Source organism: Miniopterus schreibersii (genome assembly GCF_964146895.1).
Source record: "Miniopterus schreibersii genome assembly, chromosome: 16".
Classification (NCBI taxonomy): Eukaryota; Metazoa; Chordata; class Mammalia; order Chiroptera; family Miniopteridae; genus Miniopterus; species Miniopterus schreibersii.
In genome coordinates this window covers 22,239,013-22,259,666 of record NC_138116.1, presented here as the reverse complement: position 1 = coordinate 22,259,666, position 20,654 = coordinate 22,239,013, and the positions used below count along the sequence as shown (strand labels likewise).

Genomic DNA, 20,654 nt, shown 5'->3' with positions numbered 1-20,654 from the left:
TGAATCATGACAAATCTCTTGACAAAGAAGCAAGATAGAAAAAGTCAAGAACCATATGATTTCACTCATATGTGGGATATAAAACTGAAAGCAACAAATGAGCAAATAAGACAAATGAAAACTCACAGGCACAGACAAGAGCATGGTGGTTCCCAGGGGGAAGGAGGGGGGACAGGGGGGTAGTAAAGGGTAAAGGGGGTCAAATATATGGCGACGGAGGAAGATCTGATGCATACTGTGCAACATACAGATGCTGTAGCATAGAAATGTACACTTGAAACCTATGTAATCTTATTAACCAATGTCACCCCAATCAATTTAATTAAAAAGAAAAAACTGGCATTGGTAAAGGCACTGTGAAATGGGTACAAATAGGGACAATTTTTCCGGAGGATGATTTTAAAATATTTATTCCTAGCCTTAAAATTATTAACATGCTAAAGATTCAGTAATCACATTTCTAGGAATTTATCTTAGGGAGGTAAGAAAGACGCATGCAGGTTCACATTTAAGGAAGTTCATCTCAGTGTTTTTCTTTCAATATTGGAAAACTGGAAACAACTTATCCAACAATAGGGAAGGTTCACATCAACATGAAAATATAAATGCTCCAATATTTATAGTATTTAATAATCAATGTATTTATGAGCATTTTCTCAGGTTATGTACAATATTTAGTGCATAAATCAATTTACACAGTATGATTTTGATTTTGTAAAACTGTGTGTCAGGACGAAACCTTAAAATAGTCACTATCTTACCTTCCTTCTGCAATTTCACTGCTGCTCTTTCCTCACGACTTGGACATCAGTGGAGTCTTTCCAATATTCACCGCCCCCAGGGAAGGGTTATTCCTGTAGAAACGCAGAGAGAATGACTCATGCCAATGCTGAGCTTATGCAATTCAAAAGAGGCTTCTGTGGTGGAGGAAAGTGACAGAGAAGACCTTGGCCTTCCCGGATGGCGTGATGGAAGGCTAAAGACTTTGTGGCGAGCAGGGAGAGCTCAGATATGCCAGCTGGTGCCGCAGAGGGAGCATGGTGCTCGGGAATAGGGAGGACCGTGCCCATTTCAGTGGATGCCCACCTTGAGCCAGTGGCTACTCTCTTTGATGCTATGATACTATCCAAGCCCCCAAACTCAGATACCATCTCCAGATGACGGATGGGAGGGAGGCTTTCTGACCTTATACAGAACTGACTCCTCTTCCCCCATAAGCTGGAATGCAGGTTTGAAATAGATTTAAGCAGATTTAGAGAAAAATAGTCATATACCTTTTAACACACCTTGGAACATAGATTTAGAAATTTGTATTTGATATATATGGACTTGTATGTATATAATCTGTATGTATATATATTTATATTCATATCAATATTTATATGCAAATATTTAGAAAAAACACTAAAAGGGAAACAAGAATATTAGGAGTAAATATCATTCTTGTGGGGTTATAAATATTTTTATTTTCTTGTCTTTAATTATTTTGTATTTTTCAGAAATTCCACAATAAGCAGGCATAAAATTTATAATGTAAGCATTTATTATTGTTATTATTGTTATTTAAATACAACGTTAAAGGCTGATGACAACCTGGGAAAAAATATTTTTAACTCATAATACAGACAAAGCTTTTATTTTCTATTTCACAAAGGATTCCTATCAATCAAAGAAAAAGACCAACAACCCAATGAAAAACTGGACAATAGATAAGATGATCCACAGAAAAGAGAGCATAAATAGCATTTGAGCGTATGAAACATTGCTTAATTTTATTTGCAATAATAGAAATGCAAGTTAATACTATTTCAAGATGCTATCTTTTTCCCATCAGATTGGCAAGGTCCAATTTTGATAACACACTGTGTTGGTAAAGCCTGAAGAGACAGGTACTCTCGCACATCACCAAGGGGGGTGAAAACTGGTACAATCTTTATGAAGGGTAACTTGGGAACATCCATCAAAATTACAAATACAAAAGCTCACTGACTCAGCAATTTCTCTTCCAAGAATTTATGGGATATATAAAGATATGCTAAATTACATAAGAGCAAATATTAAAAAATAAAGCTTATAATAGCAAATATTGGAAATGAGAAACAAATGTCTTTCAATAGAGAACTGGTTAAATAAGTGGTACAATACTACTGAAAGAACTTTATGTGCTGATTTGGAATGAGTTCTAAGATACCTTGCTGAGAGGAAAAAAAGAGTTAAGAACAGTGTGCATATTATGCTACCATTTGTGTAATGAACTATATATATAATATCTATACAGCTATCTTTTTGTATATAAATAATCTGTTTATCAAACAGTATGTGGCCAATCACTGTCCTAAGTGCTGTATCCGCATATACACTAAGGCATCCTTCCTTCCCCGCAGCCCTGTGAGACTGGTGCCACGGGATTATCATCACAGTTTCCACGTTGGAGTGGAGTAAGTGCAGGTACAGGGGGGTCAGGAATACTGGGGACAGGGAGGGTGGGTGCGAGGCGGGCCTGGCAGGACACAGGAGGAGGGAGCCTGCTCACTGCGTCCCTTCTGCGCCTTGACCACGTGAATGCACTGCCTGCTATTAAAAAAGAATGGAAAGAGTGTGTCTGCCGGGCCCACCGCTGTGTCACACTTACCCAGAGGTGTCCATTTGGGGGAAGGCAGTGGTGGGAGGGACACTGGACCAGGAGGCAGCATTAGTGGTCAAGTCTATCATGAATGGTCCTGTCTGGGCCCTGATATTTTATCTTTTGCATAAAAAAGTGCTTGTGGGTGATGGTCATGGCGGCATTAAGTTTTTATTAGTGTTTTCTAACCTATTTGATAATCTGAGTCATCTGGGAAATTTATAAATATATAGCTTCTTGAGCTTCCACGAGCACATACTGATTTAACAGAACTGGGTGCAGGTTGAAATCTGTATTTTTCAATAGCTCCCACCCCCGCTAGGCAATTGTGACTGTAAAATCTGGCTTAGAAACCCTGGACCACATGATCTGTTGGGGTTCCTCCCAGTTCTAACATTCCACCTCCCGCGAGGCACTGAGTGTCACACCAGATCCAAGCAACCACATCCCTTCTCCCTGTCTCCACTCCACTCACCTCCCGGTGCTCAGTACTTCTGGCCCTTTCCAGAAGCTGCCTTACCCCCAGGCTCATCTGAAAAAGGAAAGGAAACTGAAAAGGAGGGACTGTGCCCCTTGATCGAGATCTCCGCGCCCACGGCCACCCTCCATCCCCACCTCCCACTCTGGGTGCTGCTGTCGCAGGGCTGAGCCTACAAGCTCCAGAGCTGCTATTATCATTCCAAGAAGGTGACAAGGTCCCAAAGCCCAGATGGAGACAGGACATTTGACCCCTCTCAGAACTCACATATGGACCCGAGTCCTCTGTGGATTCCAGTCTTCCAACAGCGTTTTGTTCGCTGGATGATGCTTAAGGTATTTTGTACGCTTCTCTCTCATTCTGCCAGGTGGTCTTTAAAAAAGTGCACAACTTTCCCATTTTAACGCAGTGTTTTGGATGTTCAATGATCCCCTCCCTCTCTCCCCCCCTTCCCCCTCCTCTCCCCCTCCCCCCCCTTCTATTAAGGAAAGGCCTGGGCCAGGGCGCTGCAGGCTCTGACCACTGCCCTTCCCGCCCACGTGGAGAGAAGGGTGAGTGTTCAGTTCATCGCACAGCCCAGAGAAACGTGGCTCCCCCGCCTTCTGCAGTTTTATGATGAGTCTCTGTCCATTCCCCAGGGCAGTTATTACCCAAGATTGATGGTCAGTGATCAAGCCCAAACAAAAGTGCGGCACACTCCACATACCACACACACACACACACACACACACGCACAAATATTTGCCTTGCTCACACGGGCTGGGATGCAGATGCCGTTTCCAGCTGGGAGGAGCCACACGGCCAGGCCTCCTCAGCAGCGTCTGCCTGTGGCGGAGGGCACAGGGCATCCAGCTTTTCCCATCCCCTTCTTCCAGGATTAGCATCCGCCACAAAAGGGCAGGCTGCCCACTTGCCACCAGAGGGGGGCCAAGGAAGAGGAGCGCCCCTGCCAGAGCCAGAGTCCCTGGGGCTCCTTCCTCTCTCCAACTTGGGCTAATGATGCCTGGCCCGTGTTTGACCGTGATGACAGGTCTTTCCCAAGCTGTATTTTTACCCTCTGGACAAATAGCAGTTGGGAGGAGTGGGGCTCTTTTTATGAGTTGAGGTACTCAGGGCTGGAAAATAAACAGGCAGCTAATGAGACGTTCTTAGGACACTGGCATAAATAACAACAAAGACTACACCTGGCCCTGGTGCCCACACCCTCCAGGAGGGGATATAAAAGCTGCGGTCCAGCTGGTGACCGTCAGACTTGGGGAACTCCGGCTGCGCTCCTGAACTGCGCCCTGACCAGCAGGGATCATGGGGTGCTGCCCAGGGGACTGCTTCACCTGCTGCACGGAGGAGCAGGACTGCTGTGAGACCTGCTGCTGCCAGCCCGGCTGCTGCGGCTGCTGCGCGTCCTGCTGCGGCTGCTGCGGCTGCGGGGGCGGCGGCTGCGGGGGCGGCGGCTGCGGGGGCGGCGGCTGCGGAGGCGGCTGCTGCGGGGGCTGCTGCGGATCCGGCTGCGGGGGAGGCGGGGGCTGCGGAGGCGGCGGGGGCTGCGGAGGCGGCTGCTGCGGGGGCTGCTGTGGCTCCAGCTGCTGCGGCTCCACTGGGTGCTGCGGCCCTGTTTGCTGCCAGCCCACGCCTGTCTGCGACACGAAGTGAAGACCTGCCTCTGCCCTCTCCACTGAGGCAGCCCCAGGGAAGGCCTCCATCTGCTCCGGTGGAGACTTTCCAAGACACTGTCCTGCCTCCTGTGTTATTTGTAGAGGAGGCTAGTGCTTCAACGACCTTCCAAGACAGTGTCTCCAAGGCCTTCCAAGACAGTGTCTCCAAAACCTTCCAAGACAGTGTCTCCAAGACCTTCCAAGACAGTGTCTCCAAAACCTTCCAAGACAGTGTCTCCAAGACCTTCCAAGACAGTGTCTCCAAGGCCTTCCAAGACAGTGTTTCCAAGACCTTCCAAGACAGTGTCTCCAAGACCTTCCAAGACAGTGTCTCCAAAACCTTCCAAGACAGTGTCTCCAAGACCTTCCAAGACAGTGTCTCCAAAACCTTCCAAGACAGTGTCTCCAAGACCTTCCAAGACAGTGTCTCCAAAACCTTCCAAGACAGTGTCTCCAAGACCTTCCAAGACAGTGTCTCCAAAACCTTCCAAGACAGTGTCTCCAAAACCTTCCAAGACAGTGTTCTTGCCTCCGTGTTATTTGTAGAGGAGGCTAGTGCTCCAACACCTGCCCTGTGTGTCAAGGACCCGAGAACAGAAGCCACATGCTGGTGAAGAATTAAAACGGTCCCATCCAAAGTGGTTCCCCGGAGCTGAAAGGGTGAAATCCCCATGGCTTGATTTTCATGAAGTTAAATGTCTGGCTGGTCACTAGAAGGCATCTCTTATTCAAGGTGTCTTTGGGACTGACTCTCCTCTTCAGCTTTCTGCTGGTTTTGAGATGGAAAAATTCCTCTTTGTTAACTTCTTAATAAATTTGAGCAAGCTGGCATAACCACATTAGTTCTGCCGCCTCTTCCTTCGCCCCCTCTGGGCCAGAAAAATTTACTCTGGTGTCCACGACTGGGCATTTGAAATGCTGGTAGTGGATCACCTGTATCAGAACCCCCCCAGGGGGAGTTAAAATGGAAACTCCAGAGCCCTCCTTGAGACATGCAGAACCAGCATCCATACATGGGTGGCCTGGAAATGGGTGTTTCTAACAGGAACCCCAGATATTCTTATGCACTAAAGTTTGAGAACCATATGTGGGGACTGAAGCTTCCATGTGCTACACAAGATTCACTGGGGGGGGGGGGGGGTTAAAAGCACAGATCCTTGGGCTTTGTTGCTAGAGCTTTTATCCATTAGCCCTAGAGTGGAGGCCCTGGGACCTGCATTTTTAGAAGCTCCCGGGTAAATGCTGATGCTGGCCAAATTTAACCTTGAGCGAGGTGCGTGGGTTCCTCCTGCGTTGTGCTTCTCTTAGAATGGTTCTGCTGGAGGCTTCAGGTTTGGCCAGAGCTTTCTGGCAAAGTCAGGGGAGAAGGCTTGGTAAGACAAGGTTGGTTCTGAATGGAAGGAATTCCTGTAGTAAAAATTTAACAACACACAGGTTCTAAGGATGTTCTGGGAAGTCCAGGTCCTTCCTCCGGCCTCAGGCTTTGGCCAAGTCTCCCTTTTCTGGGTTAGGCTTTTGGGTCCTAGAACCAGCTGTATTTCTTCTGCTTGAGGCCCAGGGATGGGAGGGGTGATCATCCATCTACTAAGTGGGACCCTACCCAGGTGTGTGTGGGTTCGGCTGGAATGTTACAATTCAAAAGGTAGTAAATTCAACCTCTTGCTGGATGTGAGCTTGAGCTGCTATATGTGGAATAAAACTAGTTCTGCTCTTGCCCTGGGAGTACATTATTTATTTTTATTCCTACAAAGCAATGTTTTATTCAACAAACAAAAATATTCTTCTGATTATAAGCATAGCAGTGATTCCTAAAATATGAAAAAATACAGGAAAATATAAAGAAGAAATAGCCATTCAAATTCTCACCACTCAGGGTTCATTACTAACATGTAGCTTTCCAGACTCCTCTCTAAGCATATTTACAAATAAAACTGGGATTATGCTGCTTTTAGTATTTTTTATGTTAACTTTGAGATATAATTTACTTATAATAAATTACTCCCATTTTAGTGTACAGTTTGATGAGATTTGTCAAATGTATATATTCAAGTAACCACTACTGCACTCAAGATCTAGAACTTTCCATCACCCCTCAAATTCCCCAATGCCCTTTTGCAGGCAATCCTCCCCACCTGACCCCAATCTCAGACAACCATTGATCTGCTTTATGCCACTCTAAATTTCACCATTTCTAGAAGTTCATATAAACAAAATCATATATTGTGAGCTTTTCCCCTTGAATAGCATTCTTAATATTAGTTCATTTTGTTGTAGCTATCAATAGTTCATTCCTTTTCCTGAGTGAATAAACTACATTATATGAATAAAGTACATTAAAATATTCATTTGCTGATGGGCATTTGGGCTATCTACAGTTCTTGGCTATTACGAATAAAGCTGTTATGAACATTCACGTACAAATTTTTGTGTGGACACAACTTCATTTGTTTTGGATAAATATGTAGTGTTGGATTGCTGGGTAAATGGTAAGTGAATGGTTCACGTTATAAGAAACTACCCACTGTTTTGCAAAGTGGCTGTACCATTTTGTATGTCTGGGAGTTCCTGTTGCCCCATGTCCTTGCTAACACTTGATATTGTCAGTCTCTTTTATTTTTAGCCATTCTGGCAAGTATCTAGGGATAGCTCCTTGTGTTTTCATTGTGTTAAAAATCCCAGAAGTATTGGCAGTATCTTGCTTTGGGAGAGAACTTGAGATTTGACCCTGCCCTGGTTCAGTTTTAGAGGCTACTATTTAGGTCATTTTTTGCTCTGCCTGGAATTGGCCTCTTAAGTACTGGCTCTTTAACCCCCAGGACAAAGCCACGGTCAGAGCAGGAACATGCCAAAGGGACAAAGTTGCCAAGGGGTCAACTGGCCTACATTTATCAGCTGTGATTAAGAGCGGCTGATCCTTTCATTGCTCATGACCATGGCCTCACGAGGGGTGAGTGGAAGGTAGTAATTTCTTTAAATTACTGACAGAGAATTGCCCTTCTTAGTTGTCCATGGAGGTCCTCCTTCACTCATTCAACAAATAGCAATAGTGAACTGCCTGTGTATCAAACACTGCTCTGGGTGCTGGGTGTACACCAGGAAATAAACCAAAGTCTTGTCCTCCTGATTCCTATATAGTGTCAAGGGAGCCAAGAGCTACAATCCCCATCCCACCCCCCAAAAAAACCCAAGTGGAAATGGGCTTGAGAGTTAAAAGAACAGCTTATTCCACTTAGCAGGGAGGGATCCTTCGAGGAGATGACATTCTAGCATAATGGGTGATGCTATGCAAGTTCCTCAGCTGAGCGCGATTATGAGGGATTTGGGGGGAGGAGGGACATCTGCATCTGGAGTTTTATGGCTGGTTTAGCTGAGAAGGAGGTGAATGGAGAGGAGAAGAGCTGGAAAGGTGGAGATCAGGGTCTTGGGGTCTTCTCCTTGCCTTACCCTCTGCCAAGCTTTCTGAAAGTTCTCTTCCTCTATGGCCTGAGAGCCACGTATCAAAGGATGGCGCTCCCTATTCCTACTCTTCCACCTTCAGCTGCTGGGTCCTGTAGACCCTGCCTCTTTAAATCTTTTCATAGGGCTCCAGCCCCAAGGCACTACCCGGTTCATGTTGTCACCATGAAGCTTTTGGGTCACTGCCCCAGACCCCTAATGGTCTGCCCACTTCCAGAGTTGTCCTTCTCCTTCAATCCCTTCTCCACAAGCCAGAGAGACCTTCCCAAAGGGCAAACCTGGTCAAGTGACTCCCCTGCTTGACATTCCCAGGTGTCAGTATAAAACCCACCTTATCACCGTGGTCCACAGGCTTTTCATGACCGAGTGCCTAGTCATCCCTCTAGACCCATCGCGATCCTTTCCTGCCCCCTTGCACTTTTCAGCCCGGTTATGGAACCAACGGCTGCTTCCCAAATGTATCATGCTCTTAAGAAGCCTTCCCTAACGTCCCCCAAACCACCTTGGTGTTCCTCCTGGGTACCCACCTAGCACCCTGTGCCTCCAGGTATTGTAGCCCTTGCATGTATACTGGACCATAATTGCTTGTGGACATATCTGACTTTCTTCTAAACTTTAGCCCCTTATGGCTGGGATTGCAGCTCATTCATTTTGTATCATAACATGGAACCCAATGACGGCTGGGCTGAATGGACAGATAAAATGGAAACTGAGCAAATGATCGTATAAATGAATGAATGAAGAGAAGAATGGTGAATGAATGGGAAAATGGTTCAGTGTTTCCAAAGCTGCCTTTTGCGTCAATGTTGAAAACACACGGTGGAGGCAAGGTGTGGCCTCGGCGAGCCAGGGCATCAGGCCTTGGTGTTTGGAAACCTAGGGTTTCTTTCTCACCTCATGTCTACCTCAAGCAATAGCATTGGCACAATGCTTTGAGAAAGCATTTGTGCTTTCTGCTTTTGTTCACAATGCCTTTGTAAAAAAACCCGTCTTCCTTCTTTATCCCTTGGGTCTTGGATGTATCTTTGTTTTAGGAGCTATTAAAATCACCAAATTCAATAGAGTACACAGATGTCGTATGAGAAGGTTGTACATCTGAAATTTATGTTATCAACCAATGCTATTCCAATAAATTTAATTTAAAAAATCACCAAATGCAAGAAGAACTCTGTAGATCTACTGAATGCTTGAGGTGGGGAAAAGAGGGAACAGGGTGGCTAGGTCGGGTACCTTCCAGGGACAGGTAGAGCCAGTGGTCTGGGGCAGGGCTGCTCATAGAACAGACGAAGGACAGCACCATGGGCTAAGCCCGTGACGTGTGGCTTTGACAAAGGCTCCTGAGAAAGGTCTGTCCAGGCAGGATGGGGAAGGGGAAGAGGAGCAGCTCCAGATGAGGGGCAAGCTATGTGGGATCTTTAGCAAGTGACAACCTTTTCGATTCCAATTCCCCTTCCTTTTCTTCATCTGTAATGCATGAAGGTTCCCTGTGTCATGGGATTCTTGATGGTTTTAAATAAGATTATTGCTATAAAGCGCAGTCATTTAAAATCCAGTCCAGATACCCCCTCTCCCACAGAGCTCATCACTGGCCCGCTCACTGCTCCTGTATGTCTGTTAAGTTTCTCACGGCGCTGCAACGAGCTTGCCTGCAAGCTTGCCTGCCCACCAGGGAGCGGTATCCATGAGAATGAGTGAGTAGGTCTTCTGCATGGGCACCCCCGTGCCCAGCCCAGGGCCTGGTACAGAGGACCAGAAGGTGGATAAATCGTAAGTTCCTTTCTTCTTCCCCTGTTCATGATGCTCAGAAATAAAGATCGTTCAGCTTGGAGGCCATGATGCTTATTCCAAGATGACTTGTAAGTCCAAGGGTTCCAAATTTAGCAAGTCAATAAACAAACAGCTTCTTTATAGGTAGATAAACAACCTCAGGTCAACAAACCTTGGCATAATAAGATGTTCCTCTGAAAAGTGGCCCAAACATCAATGAGGAAAAGACGCAGGAGCTCAACACAGCATATGCCGTGAAGGGGTATAAAAGTGAGGGCCCCGAGATAGCTGCCCAAGTCAGGCAGCAACCTCAAAGCACTCACAAGGGAGCAGAGGCGCCTCCGTCATGCCTGGAAACTGCTGTTCTAGGAAATGCCCCTCCGTGCCAGCCATCTCTCTCTGCTCCACTGAGGTGAGCTGCAGAGGGCCCATCTGCTTACCTAGTTCCTGCCAGAGCCAGAGGTGGCAACTGGTGACTTGTCAAGATGACTGCGGATCATCCAGCTGTGGCCCACAATGCTGTCAGCCCTCCTGTCCGGTGATCAGCTGCACCCAACCTGTGTGCTGCGAGGCCACCGCTTCTGAGCCTTCCTGTTCCGTGAGCAGCTGCTGCCCATCTGTGTGCTGTGAGGCCACCACGTGTGAGCCCTCCTGTTCCATGAGCAGCTGCTGCCCATCTGTGTGCTGTGAGGCCACCACGTGTGAGCCCTCCTGTTCCGTGAGCAGCTGCTGCCAACCTGTGTGCTGCGAGGCCACCACGTGTGAACCCTCCTGTTCCATGAGCAGCTGCTGCCAACCTGTGTGCTGTGAGGCCACCACGTGTGAGCCCTCCTGTTCCATGAGCAGCTGCTGCCAACCTGTGTGCTGCGAGGCCACCATGTGTGACCCTTCTTGCTCTGGGAGCAGCTGCTGCCCATCTGTGTGCTGCGAGGCTGCTTCCTGCCAATCAGTCCTCTGTGTGCCCACCTCCTGCCAGCCCATTATCTGCAAGCCCAGCTGCTGCCAACCAGTCATTTGTGAGCCCAGCTGCTGCCCAGCTGTCTGCACTGTGCCTAGTTCCTGCCAACCAGTGGTCTGTGAGCCTGCTTGCTGTCAGCCAGTGTGCCCCACACCCAGCTGCTGTCCCTCCATGTGCTCTGTGGGCAGTAGCTGCCAGGCTGTTTGCTGTGACCCCAGTCCTTGTGAGCCATCTTGCTCGGGGCCCAGCATCTGCCAGCCATCTCCTTGTGTGGCTCTGGTCTGTGAGCCTGTCTGCCTTCGCCCTGTCTGCTGTGTTCCCAGCCCTTGTGAACCACCTTGCGTCTCTAGCACTTGCCAACAGCCCTCTTGTTGTGTCTCCAGCATCTGCCAACCCATCTGCTCTGAGCCCAGCCCCTGCTCACCAAGTGTCTGTGTGCCCCATCCATGCCAACCTACCTGCTACATAGTCAAGCGCTGTCAGTCCATCTGCTGTGAGCCTGTTTCCTGCCCACCCCCCTCCTGCCAGCCTCCCTGCTGCCGCCCGGGGTCTTCGGCATCTGCTACCTGCCAACCAACTTGCTCTCGGTCTTTCTACATACCCAGCTCCTGCAAACAGCCTTGCGTGACTTCGGTTCCCTACCGCCCAATTTACCGCTCAATCTACTCCGGACCCCTCACCTACAGGCAGCCCTATGTGACGTCCATCTCCTACCGCCCCACCTGCTACCGCCCTTGTTACTCCATCCTGCGCCGCCCGGCCTATCTCACTTCAATCTCCTACCGCCCGGTGAGCTCCTACCTGTCTTGTGCTAACTCCTGCAAACGGGATTGCAAAAAGCCCACTTCCAGCCAACCGGATTGTGCCGACTCAACTCCCTGCAAGACGGAAATCTCAGATTCCAATCCCTGCCAGCCCACTGAGATCAAATCCACCAGCCCAACCACCCGCGAGGCCACAGCCAGTCAGCCCGCTGCCACCAAGCCTGCCAACTGCTGAAGTGACCTCAGCCCACCAATTCCTGCAAAGCAAACCTCTGACTAGAAAGAACACGTGACTGCCCTCCCCAGAGCACATCCTGACTTAGCTAGAATCTTTTTCTTTCTGCAGCATCACTCGCTATCTGCTTATGCTCCACAGAACTCATCAGAAATGACAGTATCTTAATGGTCCAAGTGAAGGCCTTCTGAGCACTGAGAAGAGGACATTCTGGGTTCCTGTCTGCTGCTGTCATCAAGCTTTGCCACATCACCTCAAGTCTCTTTCCTGGCATAGACGTTTGTCAGTTCTCATGCATGTGCTCCCTGGCTGTGTGTGCTCATGTCCTTTGGGGACCTCTCCAATGAGATAAGATGTTTCACTGTCCAATAAACACGGCTGAGTTGAAGTGACACGCTGTTTCCACTGCTCTCTTGTTAATGCTGTATCTCATCAGCGGACTTGTGTCAGTTTCGAGATGGCTTCATTCATGCCTTCATCCATCCCACAAGCTTTATTAGATGCTGTTAGGTGCCAGGGACCAGGTTAGGCTCTAGGATTGAGAAGACAAAGTCTCAGTCCCTGCTCTCAGAGGGAGCTCACTCTAGTTGGGAAACAGATGGACAGAGAGACAATTAGCTATACTCCATTGTGCTGAGTCCTGGGATAGAGGTGAGCACAGGCACTGTGAACTCAGCAGAGTGTAAGGGGGAACCAGGGAAGGATTATTGGGGGCTGTGATACTGAAGCCTTGTCTTTCAGCACAAGCAGGAATTAAGCAATTAGAAACCAGGAAGAAAGAGTTTTCCAGGCAGAGGAAACATATACAAATGAATGTGCATGTGAGTACACTGATCCCTAGGCGAGGCCTGGGCAAAATGTGTTAAGAGGATGGGTGAGCTCTGAGGCCAGATAAGCAGACAGTGAGCTTTCCTTTTCAGCCCTTGTGTGCTGGACAGAGGCATTTGAATTTGGTGCAGGGCTGACACTGAAGGCATCAAGGAGCTGTATGCAGGGCAGTGGTGTGAACGGCATTGTGGTTTGGAATGTCCCTCTGACCTTGGTGTTGACAACTGCATGGAGGAGTATGCTCTTAGATATAGGGAGACTGGGGAGGAAGCCAGTGGCTTTGGGATTCCCAGTGGAATGAAAACAAGTATGTGTGGCAGGTCATACTTACAATAAGAAATGTAGCCTGAATTTCTTGTGCAAGAGCTTTGCTTATGTTCTCCTAGTCCTATAAGACACATTCTTTGTGTAAACTCCATACATAGCCTCTTATCATCTCTAAAAACAGAGTCTCTTCAAAGTCACCCCTTACACTTAGTACACAGAACAAAGGGCTATTCCTTGTCCTCAAGGTGCCGCTTGGGCTATCCTAAGCACAGGAGAGGGTAGACCAAGGCTCTCAACTTTGGCACTACTGACATTTTGGGCTGGATCATTCTTTGTTGTGGGGCTTTCCTATGCATTGTACAATGCTAAGCAGCATCCCTGACCTTTACCAATTAGATGCCAGTAGTGCCCCCAAAATGTGATGACCAAAATGTCTCCAGACATTGCCAAACATCCCCTGGAGGGGAGCATGTGAGCAAAAATTACCCCTGTTTGAGAACCACTGGGTTAGACAATGGCAGAGGGAGAAAGTCAAAAGTAAAACTTATCCTGCCACTGGTATTGGAGTTGCTGTCTCATTAGGCTATTGGAATTTATCACTGTCTCCTTTCAGAGTCAAGAGAGGAGTTGGCTAGATTTTAAATATCTGTGCCAAGCACGGACTCAGTGTTTCATGTAAATCAGAGTTATTCTGTGAGGAGATTTCTTCTCTCCTATTTTATAGAATACAAAGGACAGAAAATTTAAGCACCTATCAACAGAGACAAGAAAACAGTGGTATAGTCATGCAACAGATTATCATGCTGCAGGGGAAAATGACTGGACAATGGCTACATGTAACATAAGTGAATGGCTACATCCAACATTTCACCAATGAAATGTGGATATAAACAAGCCTCAGAGAGCACACATGTACCTAAAGTTTAAAAACAACACACACATATGTGCATTTACATGTATAAATACACATGCATGTATACATATATACAAACATATACATTATATTACATATATAAGATACATTTCATATCTATATCCACAAGAGGATAATAAACACAAAATTCAAGATAGTCACAGCTGGTAACATACAAATGACTAAAACCCAGTCTGTCCAAAGCCTGTGTTTTGTATGTATTGTCATATTTCTTGATGTGATCACAACAGCCCTTGGTGATACACTCAACGTCCTGAGTGCCCTGAACCACAGCAAAATGAAAGTTGTCTTTATTGAGAAGTTTCTTTTTTTCAGCTTCATTGAGGTATAATTGACAAATAAAGTTGTAAGCTGTTGAAAGTGTACAGTATGATGATTTGATATACATATATAGGGAAAGGATTTCTCCCATCTAATTAATTAACATATCCATCACCTCACGTATTTATCATTTTTGATGAGAACATTTAAGTTCTCTTAGCAAATTTTGATTATACAATACAGGGTTATCAACTATAGTCACCATGGTATAGCCATTAGACCTTGAGAACTTATCCTATAAATTTGTACCCTTTACCAACCTCTCGAAAGGTTTCTTTAAGAGGAAAGGAGGCAAGAGAAGAATCAGAGAAAAATGGATGTAAAATGGATTTTTTTTAAACAGTAAGAGTAGTACATATGGGTACAGAATATTGGCATCTTTTTCAGATGGAAGTTGACATGGTTTCTCAAATATATTTAAATTCCATTTTGATTGACTTTCTTGGTTAAGACCAAAAGTATTTCCTCTTGGTAGATGAGAGCTCTGGGATGTGGACATTCAGGATTAAAACATCCTTCAGGGACCCTTGTAGCTTTCAAGATATGGAAATGAATGGCGATGAGATAAGGGCAAAAGAAGTGATTGATGCTGTGACAGAAGAAGGAATGGCAGAGGAAAGGCATTTTAACCACATGGGGGAGAGTTCTCCAGGCATCATTCAATCAGAAAAACTTCTCTTTTCCAAATGAGGATGGGAGGGGGTACAAGGCTGGAGTGGGGTATAAGGCGATGGCATTTTGTAGCTGGTTCTTTGAAAAGTATCTTCCAGGATTTCCAGCACTTTCCATTATTGTGAGGCAGTCAGTAAGGACCAAAGTAACCTAAGTAACAGCAATGCAGCTGATGAGCTCTTGGTACTTTGAACATGGGGCCATGAGCTAAGAGGCCCAACAGGGCGAGTTTGCAGCAGATCTGGAAGTTGAGAGCCATCCTGTCTGCCTCCAAAGCCGTGGTCTTTCCATGCCAACGGATATCTCCACTGTGAACTAGGTCAGGACGCGGACCAGTGTGGGACGCTGGAGTTGGCAGGCGAGGCAGAGCTGGGACCAGCCCAGAGGAAGAGGAAGAATCAGAAAAGCGCCTTGCAAATCCCCCTTGGAAGAGGTGGGACACTAACATGACTTTGCAGCAATGTCCTCATGTCACTTCTGGTGGTTGCATTTTTATATTTATAGAACTCATATTCTTTGACTTCATAGTGTGAGTTTAATTAACTTTTCTTGATGAAACATTTGGCAATTTTAAATTTCCAAATTAAAAGATTGTCTTTGGGTATACTGATAAGCAGAGGTAGGTACTCACACCAGTTTGATCTAGCTGATGATTATAGTCACCAGAGTGGGCACATGACCCCTAGCTTGGGGCCTGGGCCACCTGACTGTGAGTGGCCTTCAATCACTGTTAAGAGTCTGCCCCTCGCCCCCTCCAAAGTCTGGAGATGTAATAGGTGGTTAATGCCAGAGGTTTTGGGGTCAGCCCAACCTAGGGGTAAATCTTATTTCTACCCTTTATTACTTGCCTAATTTTGGAAATGTGATTTAAATTCTGAATTAGTTTTGCCACCCCCAGCATGGTGGTGACAATTACACCTACTAACTGAGGTCACTGCAAAGATTTCCTGAAAAATGCAGCTGAGGACTTGGTACGGAGTAAGTACGTGATAAATGGAAGCCGTTACTATCATAATTGGTACTAGCCAAGTTGAGTTTCAGGAAAACTAGACGGGAAGGTTCTAGAAAGAATGTCCTTGGGATGCACCCCCTGAGTTTCGGTTCGCCACTTCTGACATCACCCTCCCTGAACTGGGTCAGGGCCCCGTTTCCTGATTGGATGGTGCAGGGCTGCATTCCTGGTGGAAGAGATGCTGCTTGGCTGGGCCACGGCCTCCTGATGAGAGGTTAGTGCCGGGAAACCTCTGCTTCAGGGAGGCTGCGGAACAACCTGTAAAAGCGACAGCTCATCCCAGAGCAGGAGCAGTGTCAAGGAATCCAAACTTAGCAAAGAAAACTCCCCACTCAACAGACAAGTTTTAAAAGCAGGGACAACATCTCCCAGGCTCCTGAAGCCTGCTAATCAGATGTTTGTCTGCAAACCAGTAGAAACAACAACAAGGAAAGATGCTCTATGTCGAGCCAACACCCTGAGTGAAGGACTATAAAGGCCCCTGTGCATCCGATGTCTTTCAAACTCAGCTAGACTGAGTTTGTAACTCCCCAGCCAAATCAGCACCATGGCGGACAACTGTTGTCCTGGAAACACCACGGCCATTCCAGCTGTGCCCACCATCTCCATGTACCCAAAGGGTGACAACTTCCAGAATGGTATCCTTTTGCCTAGTTCCTGCTGGAGCAGAACATGGCAACTGGTCACATGCCAAGGAAACTGTCAGCCATCCAGCGGTGTCCCAGGTGGCTGTGAACCGGCTCCTTGCCAACCTACCTGCCTTCCAGCAACTTCTTGTGTGGGTTTTGCTTGCCAACCCATTTGCTCCTGCACAGCCTGCTGTGAACCCAGCATGGGTCAGTCTCCTTGCCTGGTTAGCTCCTGCCAGCCCTCCTGCGTGGAATCCACCGGTGGTCAGGAAAAGTGCTGGGAAGCCAGCCCCAGTCAACAGAGCTCCTGCCAGGAAGCTGTCTTCATGTCCAGATCGCACCAGGCAGCTTGTCGCCAACCAGTCTCCTGTGACACTAGGTCCTGCCAGCCGTCTTGCTCTGAGGTGACTTCCTGTCCTGAAACATCTTGCCCACCAACCAGTTATGCAGCTAGGCCATGCCAGCCAACTTGTTGCCAAGCAGGTTCATGTCACCCCGTTCGTGGTGAAGATCGGCCCTGCAAAGCAACTTACCAGCCCATCTGCTATGTTTTCAAGACTTGCCAATCAGTTCCCTGCATGCCTATCCCCTGCCAGCCATCGACCTGTGTGTTCAATTCTTGCAATCCTACTTGCTGTGTGACCTCCCCTTGCCAGCCACTGCACTGCCAGGCAGCTCCTTCCATACCCTTCATCTGTCAGCCAGTGGCTACTTGCCAGCCCCCTTGTTTTGTAAAGAACTCTTGCAAACCAGCTTCCTGGGGCACCATGCTTTCTGGCCAACCAACTTGTGGAGGACCCACTTCCTGCAACCAAAGTGGCTGCAAATCCCCTTCCTTCCAAACAGCCTGCTGTGTGACAGGTTTAGGCAAATCGTCCAGTGGTGACTCCAACTGCTTCTGACCAGCTCCTTCGCATCTCTGCAGAGCCAGCCCCTGCTTGCCGACTTCCTGCGAACCCTGTAGGGCAACCCTGGGTTGATGGGACACTCTGTACCTCCTCTGAGGTCTGCGGCCGTCTGCAGGTGTCTAGCCATCCCGTGGTGCCTGCTTCCGGCCAAGCACAGATGCTGCCTGCGTGCTGTTACTCCCAGTCCAGCCCCATTCTCTCCAGGGACTGGTGAGGGAACTTGTCCAGCGCTGAGAGATCCTTCTTAGCCAAGGAGAAGCTTTCAGGAGCACGGTCCGCTCTGCAGCTTGCATTTCCTGATGTCAGTTCATTTCACTTCAGCAATCCTTCTTTCCGGTTTTTCTTTTGATGCTGCCCAGCCTTTAAAAAGACTCCTTTGCTGCCAGCTGCTAATTGAAATGGGACTGGTTAGCATAATGAAGAGGACTCTCGGAGAGCTTTCTTTCCCTTCAATACACCGCTTCATAGATTTCCTTCCGGGCACCTGTGACCACGATGGCCTCGGGCCTCCGAGTCAGTGGTCTGCACTTGGTCTGCATGGGCAGCTGGTGTCTAGGACCGCAGCTGCTCGAGCTGGACGGGAGTAAAGACAACGATTCCCTGGCTTCCTACCTTTATACCACCAAGAGCTCTTCTGAGCTGAGTGGCCTCAGTTTCCCCATAGTCAACAGAATTGAGAAACCAAAGGCAGAAATGGTCCAGGGAAGCCACAGATTAAAATAAACATGAGGTTTCAGCCATTGAAAACAGCTAAGGGTTATTCACTTAAAACTGGTTCAAAGGATCAATTCACCTAATGGCCAATTTAAATAAAATAAAAAACTCTTTACTTTCGGCAATTGTTTGATATGTTTTTGACAGTTTAAGAGGCAGTTTTAAAAACGATTAGTCTCAGGGAACTTCTGACCAAGTTGCATATTTCTCATGTGTAACTATTGAATCTAAGCCTTTTTAAAATGGTTGGGTTGGTTTCTTTGGGGGAAAGCTTAGTTGAAGAGGTGCAATGTGCACTTGTAGCACCAGAGCAGAGCCCTTCCTCAAGGGGCTCTGGCCTCCTCATTAATCAAGGGCACTGAGTCTGCAAAGTGATGTAGGTCCGAGGCCCAAAACATTCTCACACAGGCCCATAGGGGGAGCTGCACTGTGCCATTTCTGTGATTACTGGATTTTAAAGGAAGTCTGGGGTCGACCACTAGGAGAGCAGGAGACACTAAGGGGCGATTCCTTCCATGGGCATTGTATTAGTCTGGTTCTCCAGAGGGAAAATAATGTATATGTTTTAATATTTTATTGATTTACTTATCTATCTATCTATCTATCATCTATCTATCTAAAAGGATCACGTGATTATGGAGACTGGCAAGTCCAATCTGTGATCTGCAACGTGGGCCTGCCAGCTGGAGAGCTGGGAGAGCCAATGATGAAGATGAAATCTGAAGGCTATTTGCTGAAGAATGTGCATTAAACAGGATAAAATATTGGAAGAGAGTGGTGCAGGAGAACAGGAATTAATTTATAAGTACATAAAGAAAAATATAAATGAGAGAGGGACCTTGCAAGGACCAAAAATGATAACATGCCACTCAAGGGATACAATGGACTCAGTTATTTGCAACTGAAGCCTGAAGCCCAAAAAGAAAGTTAAAAAGAGGAAGAAAGGGAGAGAGGGACCTTGGTATCTCAAGAGAATGACCATGGATGGAATGTCTTCCAGAAATGACACTTCAATGCACACCCTATTTAAATTTTCACTCCCACATCTTCCAGGGAGATTTCAGAAATGCCAGAGGAAGGATGAGGCTCCGGGGAGTGGGAAGCATCTCACCTCAGTCCTGAATAGAATTTTCAACACTGCTCCTTACACTGCAAGGTGGAGGAGTTACATCTCCTTAAATAATTTGCTTCTTAATACGAGAATTCTCAGGATACTTTGCACTAGCTTTTCGACCCATCTAAGCCTTTTTCTTTTCATTTCCCAGTTGTGGATTGCCCTGTTGTATTGGCAAATGTTGCCCACTGGCCATCCGCCAACACGCAAGCTGCACGTTTTAAACATGTCAGGTGTGAGAGGTGTGCTGGGAAGCCTGCATCTTTCCTATGTTTGGCAACAGTCTAATAGCAGAGCCTTTATGAGCTCCTTTTAGGTTTGCTAGAACTTGTCCATGAAACATCTGAACCTCCCATTATAAAAACTATTCCGCTGAGCCTGGACATGCTCATAACTAAGTCTTCACTTACACTTATGTCCTGGGTAGGGAGCAATTTTAAAAATACAGGAAAGTTTTGAGAAAAATACGACAAACCCCACCACCCAGAATTGACATTTTCTTATACCTGCTTTGGGTCTTTAGGAAGGTCATTGAAATAAGACATATTGATGAAGTTGAAGTCCCTTTGGTACCCTCTCCAGTGCCATTTATCTTCCTCCCTTCTCAGATATACTGTTCCATTAGATAAAAACACAAACAATGAGTACGTACTATTTATAAAGTATTCAAACAATATGAGTAGTATTAGGGTTTGGAAATTTAAGAATTTATATATAATGTAAAATTATAAAATTTACTTTTTTCCTTTATTATTGCTTTAAGAAAATTTTTATTAAGAATTAAGATTTATAGTAATAATAATTAATCAAGCTTTGTAATTAATATAATGAGTTATTGATTTTTAAGAATTAAGAATATAATTTTAAATTGCACTTTGCTACATGGATCTGTTTCATTATATTAGCTATCTATTGCCACATAACAAATGACCCCAAAGCTTAGTGGCTAAAAACAACAAACATTTGTTTTCTCACTGTTTCTGGGGGTTAGAAATTGACACGTCGACAGCGAGGAATCTTAGAGCCCGGAGATGCCGAATGTGTTCAGACAAGCAAATGCCACTCCACATTTAAGTTTCTGCAAATCATACACCTTTAAGTTTGACCTCATCTCAGGAAAAGATTCTAGAATGGACTGTTCAAAAGACCCTTTGTGAACCTCTAGAAAAAGAACATGGGACCACTTAGACCAAGTCATGGCAAATTCTTTAACATTTATTCCTAAGTGCTCTGGGACGTAACGCGCACAGCAGAGAGTGACATACATTTACTTAGAGAATCTAGGTGTTTGTTAAATCTATTTGTCTTTATAAATGTTCATT

The 20,654-nt window shown here is 46.4% G+C and overlaps 3 protein-coding genes across 3 annotated transcripts; all 3 read left to right on the top strand.

Moving 5' to 3' along the window:
- Positions 1 to 4,403: 4,403 nt before the first annotated feature.
- On the top strand, positions 4,404 to 4,751 carry KRTAP17-1 (keratin associated protein 17-1; the record flags this gene model as incomplete). Its single annotated transcript, XM_081161349.1, has 1 exon — positions 4,404 to 4,751. The coding sequence occupies one exon, from the start codon at positions 4,404 to 4,406 to the stop codon at positions 4,749 to 4,751; it is 348 nt and encodes a 115-aa protein (XP_081017475.1).
- Positions 4,752 to 10,322: 5,571 nt separating this feature from the next.
- On the top strand, positions 10,323 to 11,933 carry KRTAP16-1 (keratin associated protein 16-1; the record flags this gene model as incomplete). The annotated part of the gene is made up of 1 exon (XM_081161321.1): positions 10,323 to 11,933. One exon carries the CDS (start codon positions 10,323 to 10,325, stop codon positions 11,931 to 11,933), a length of 1,611 nt encoding a protein of 536 aa, XP_081017447.1.
- A 4,581-nt stretch (positions 11,934 to 16,514) lies between these two features.
- Positions 16,515 to 17,498, top strand: KRTAP29-1 (keratin associated like protein 29-1; the record flags this gene model as incomplete). Its single annotated transcript, XM_081161338.1, has 1 exon — positions 16,515 to 17,498. One exon carries the CDS (start codon positions 16,515 to 16,517, stop codon positions 17,496 to 17,498), a length of 984 nt encoding a protein of 327 aa, XP_081017464.1.
- Between the last annotated feature and the right edge of the window lie 3,156 nt (positions 17,499 to 20,654).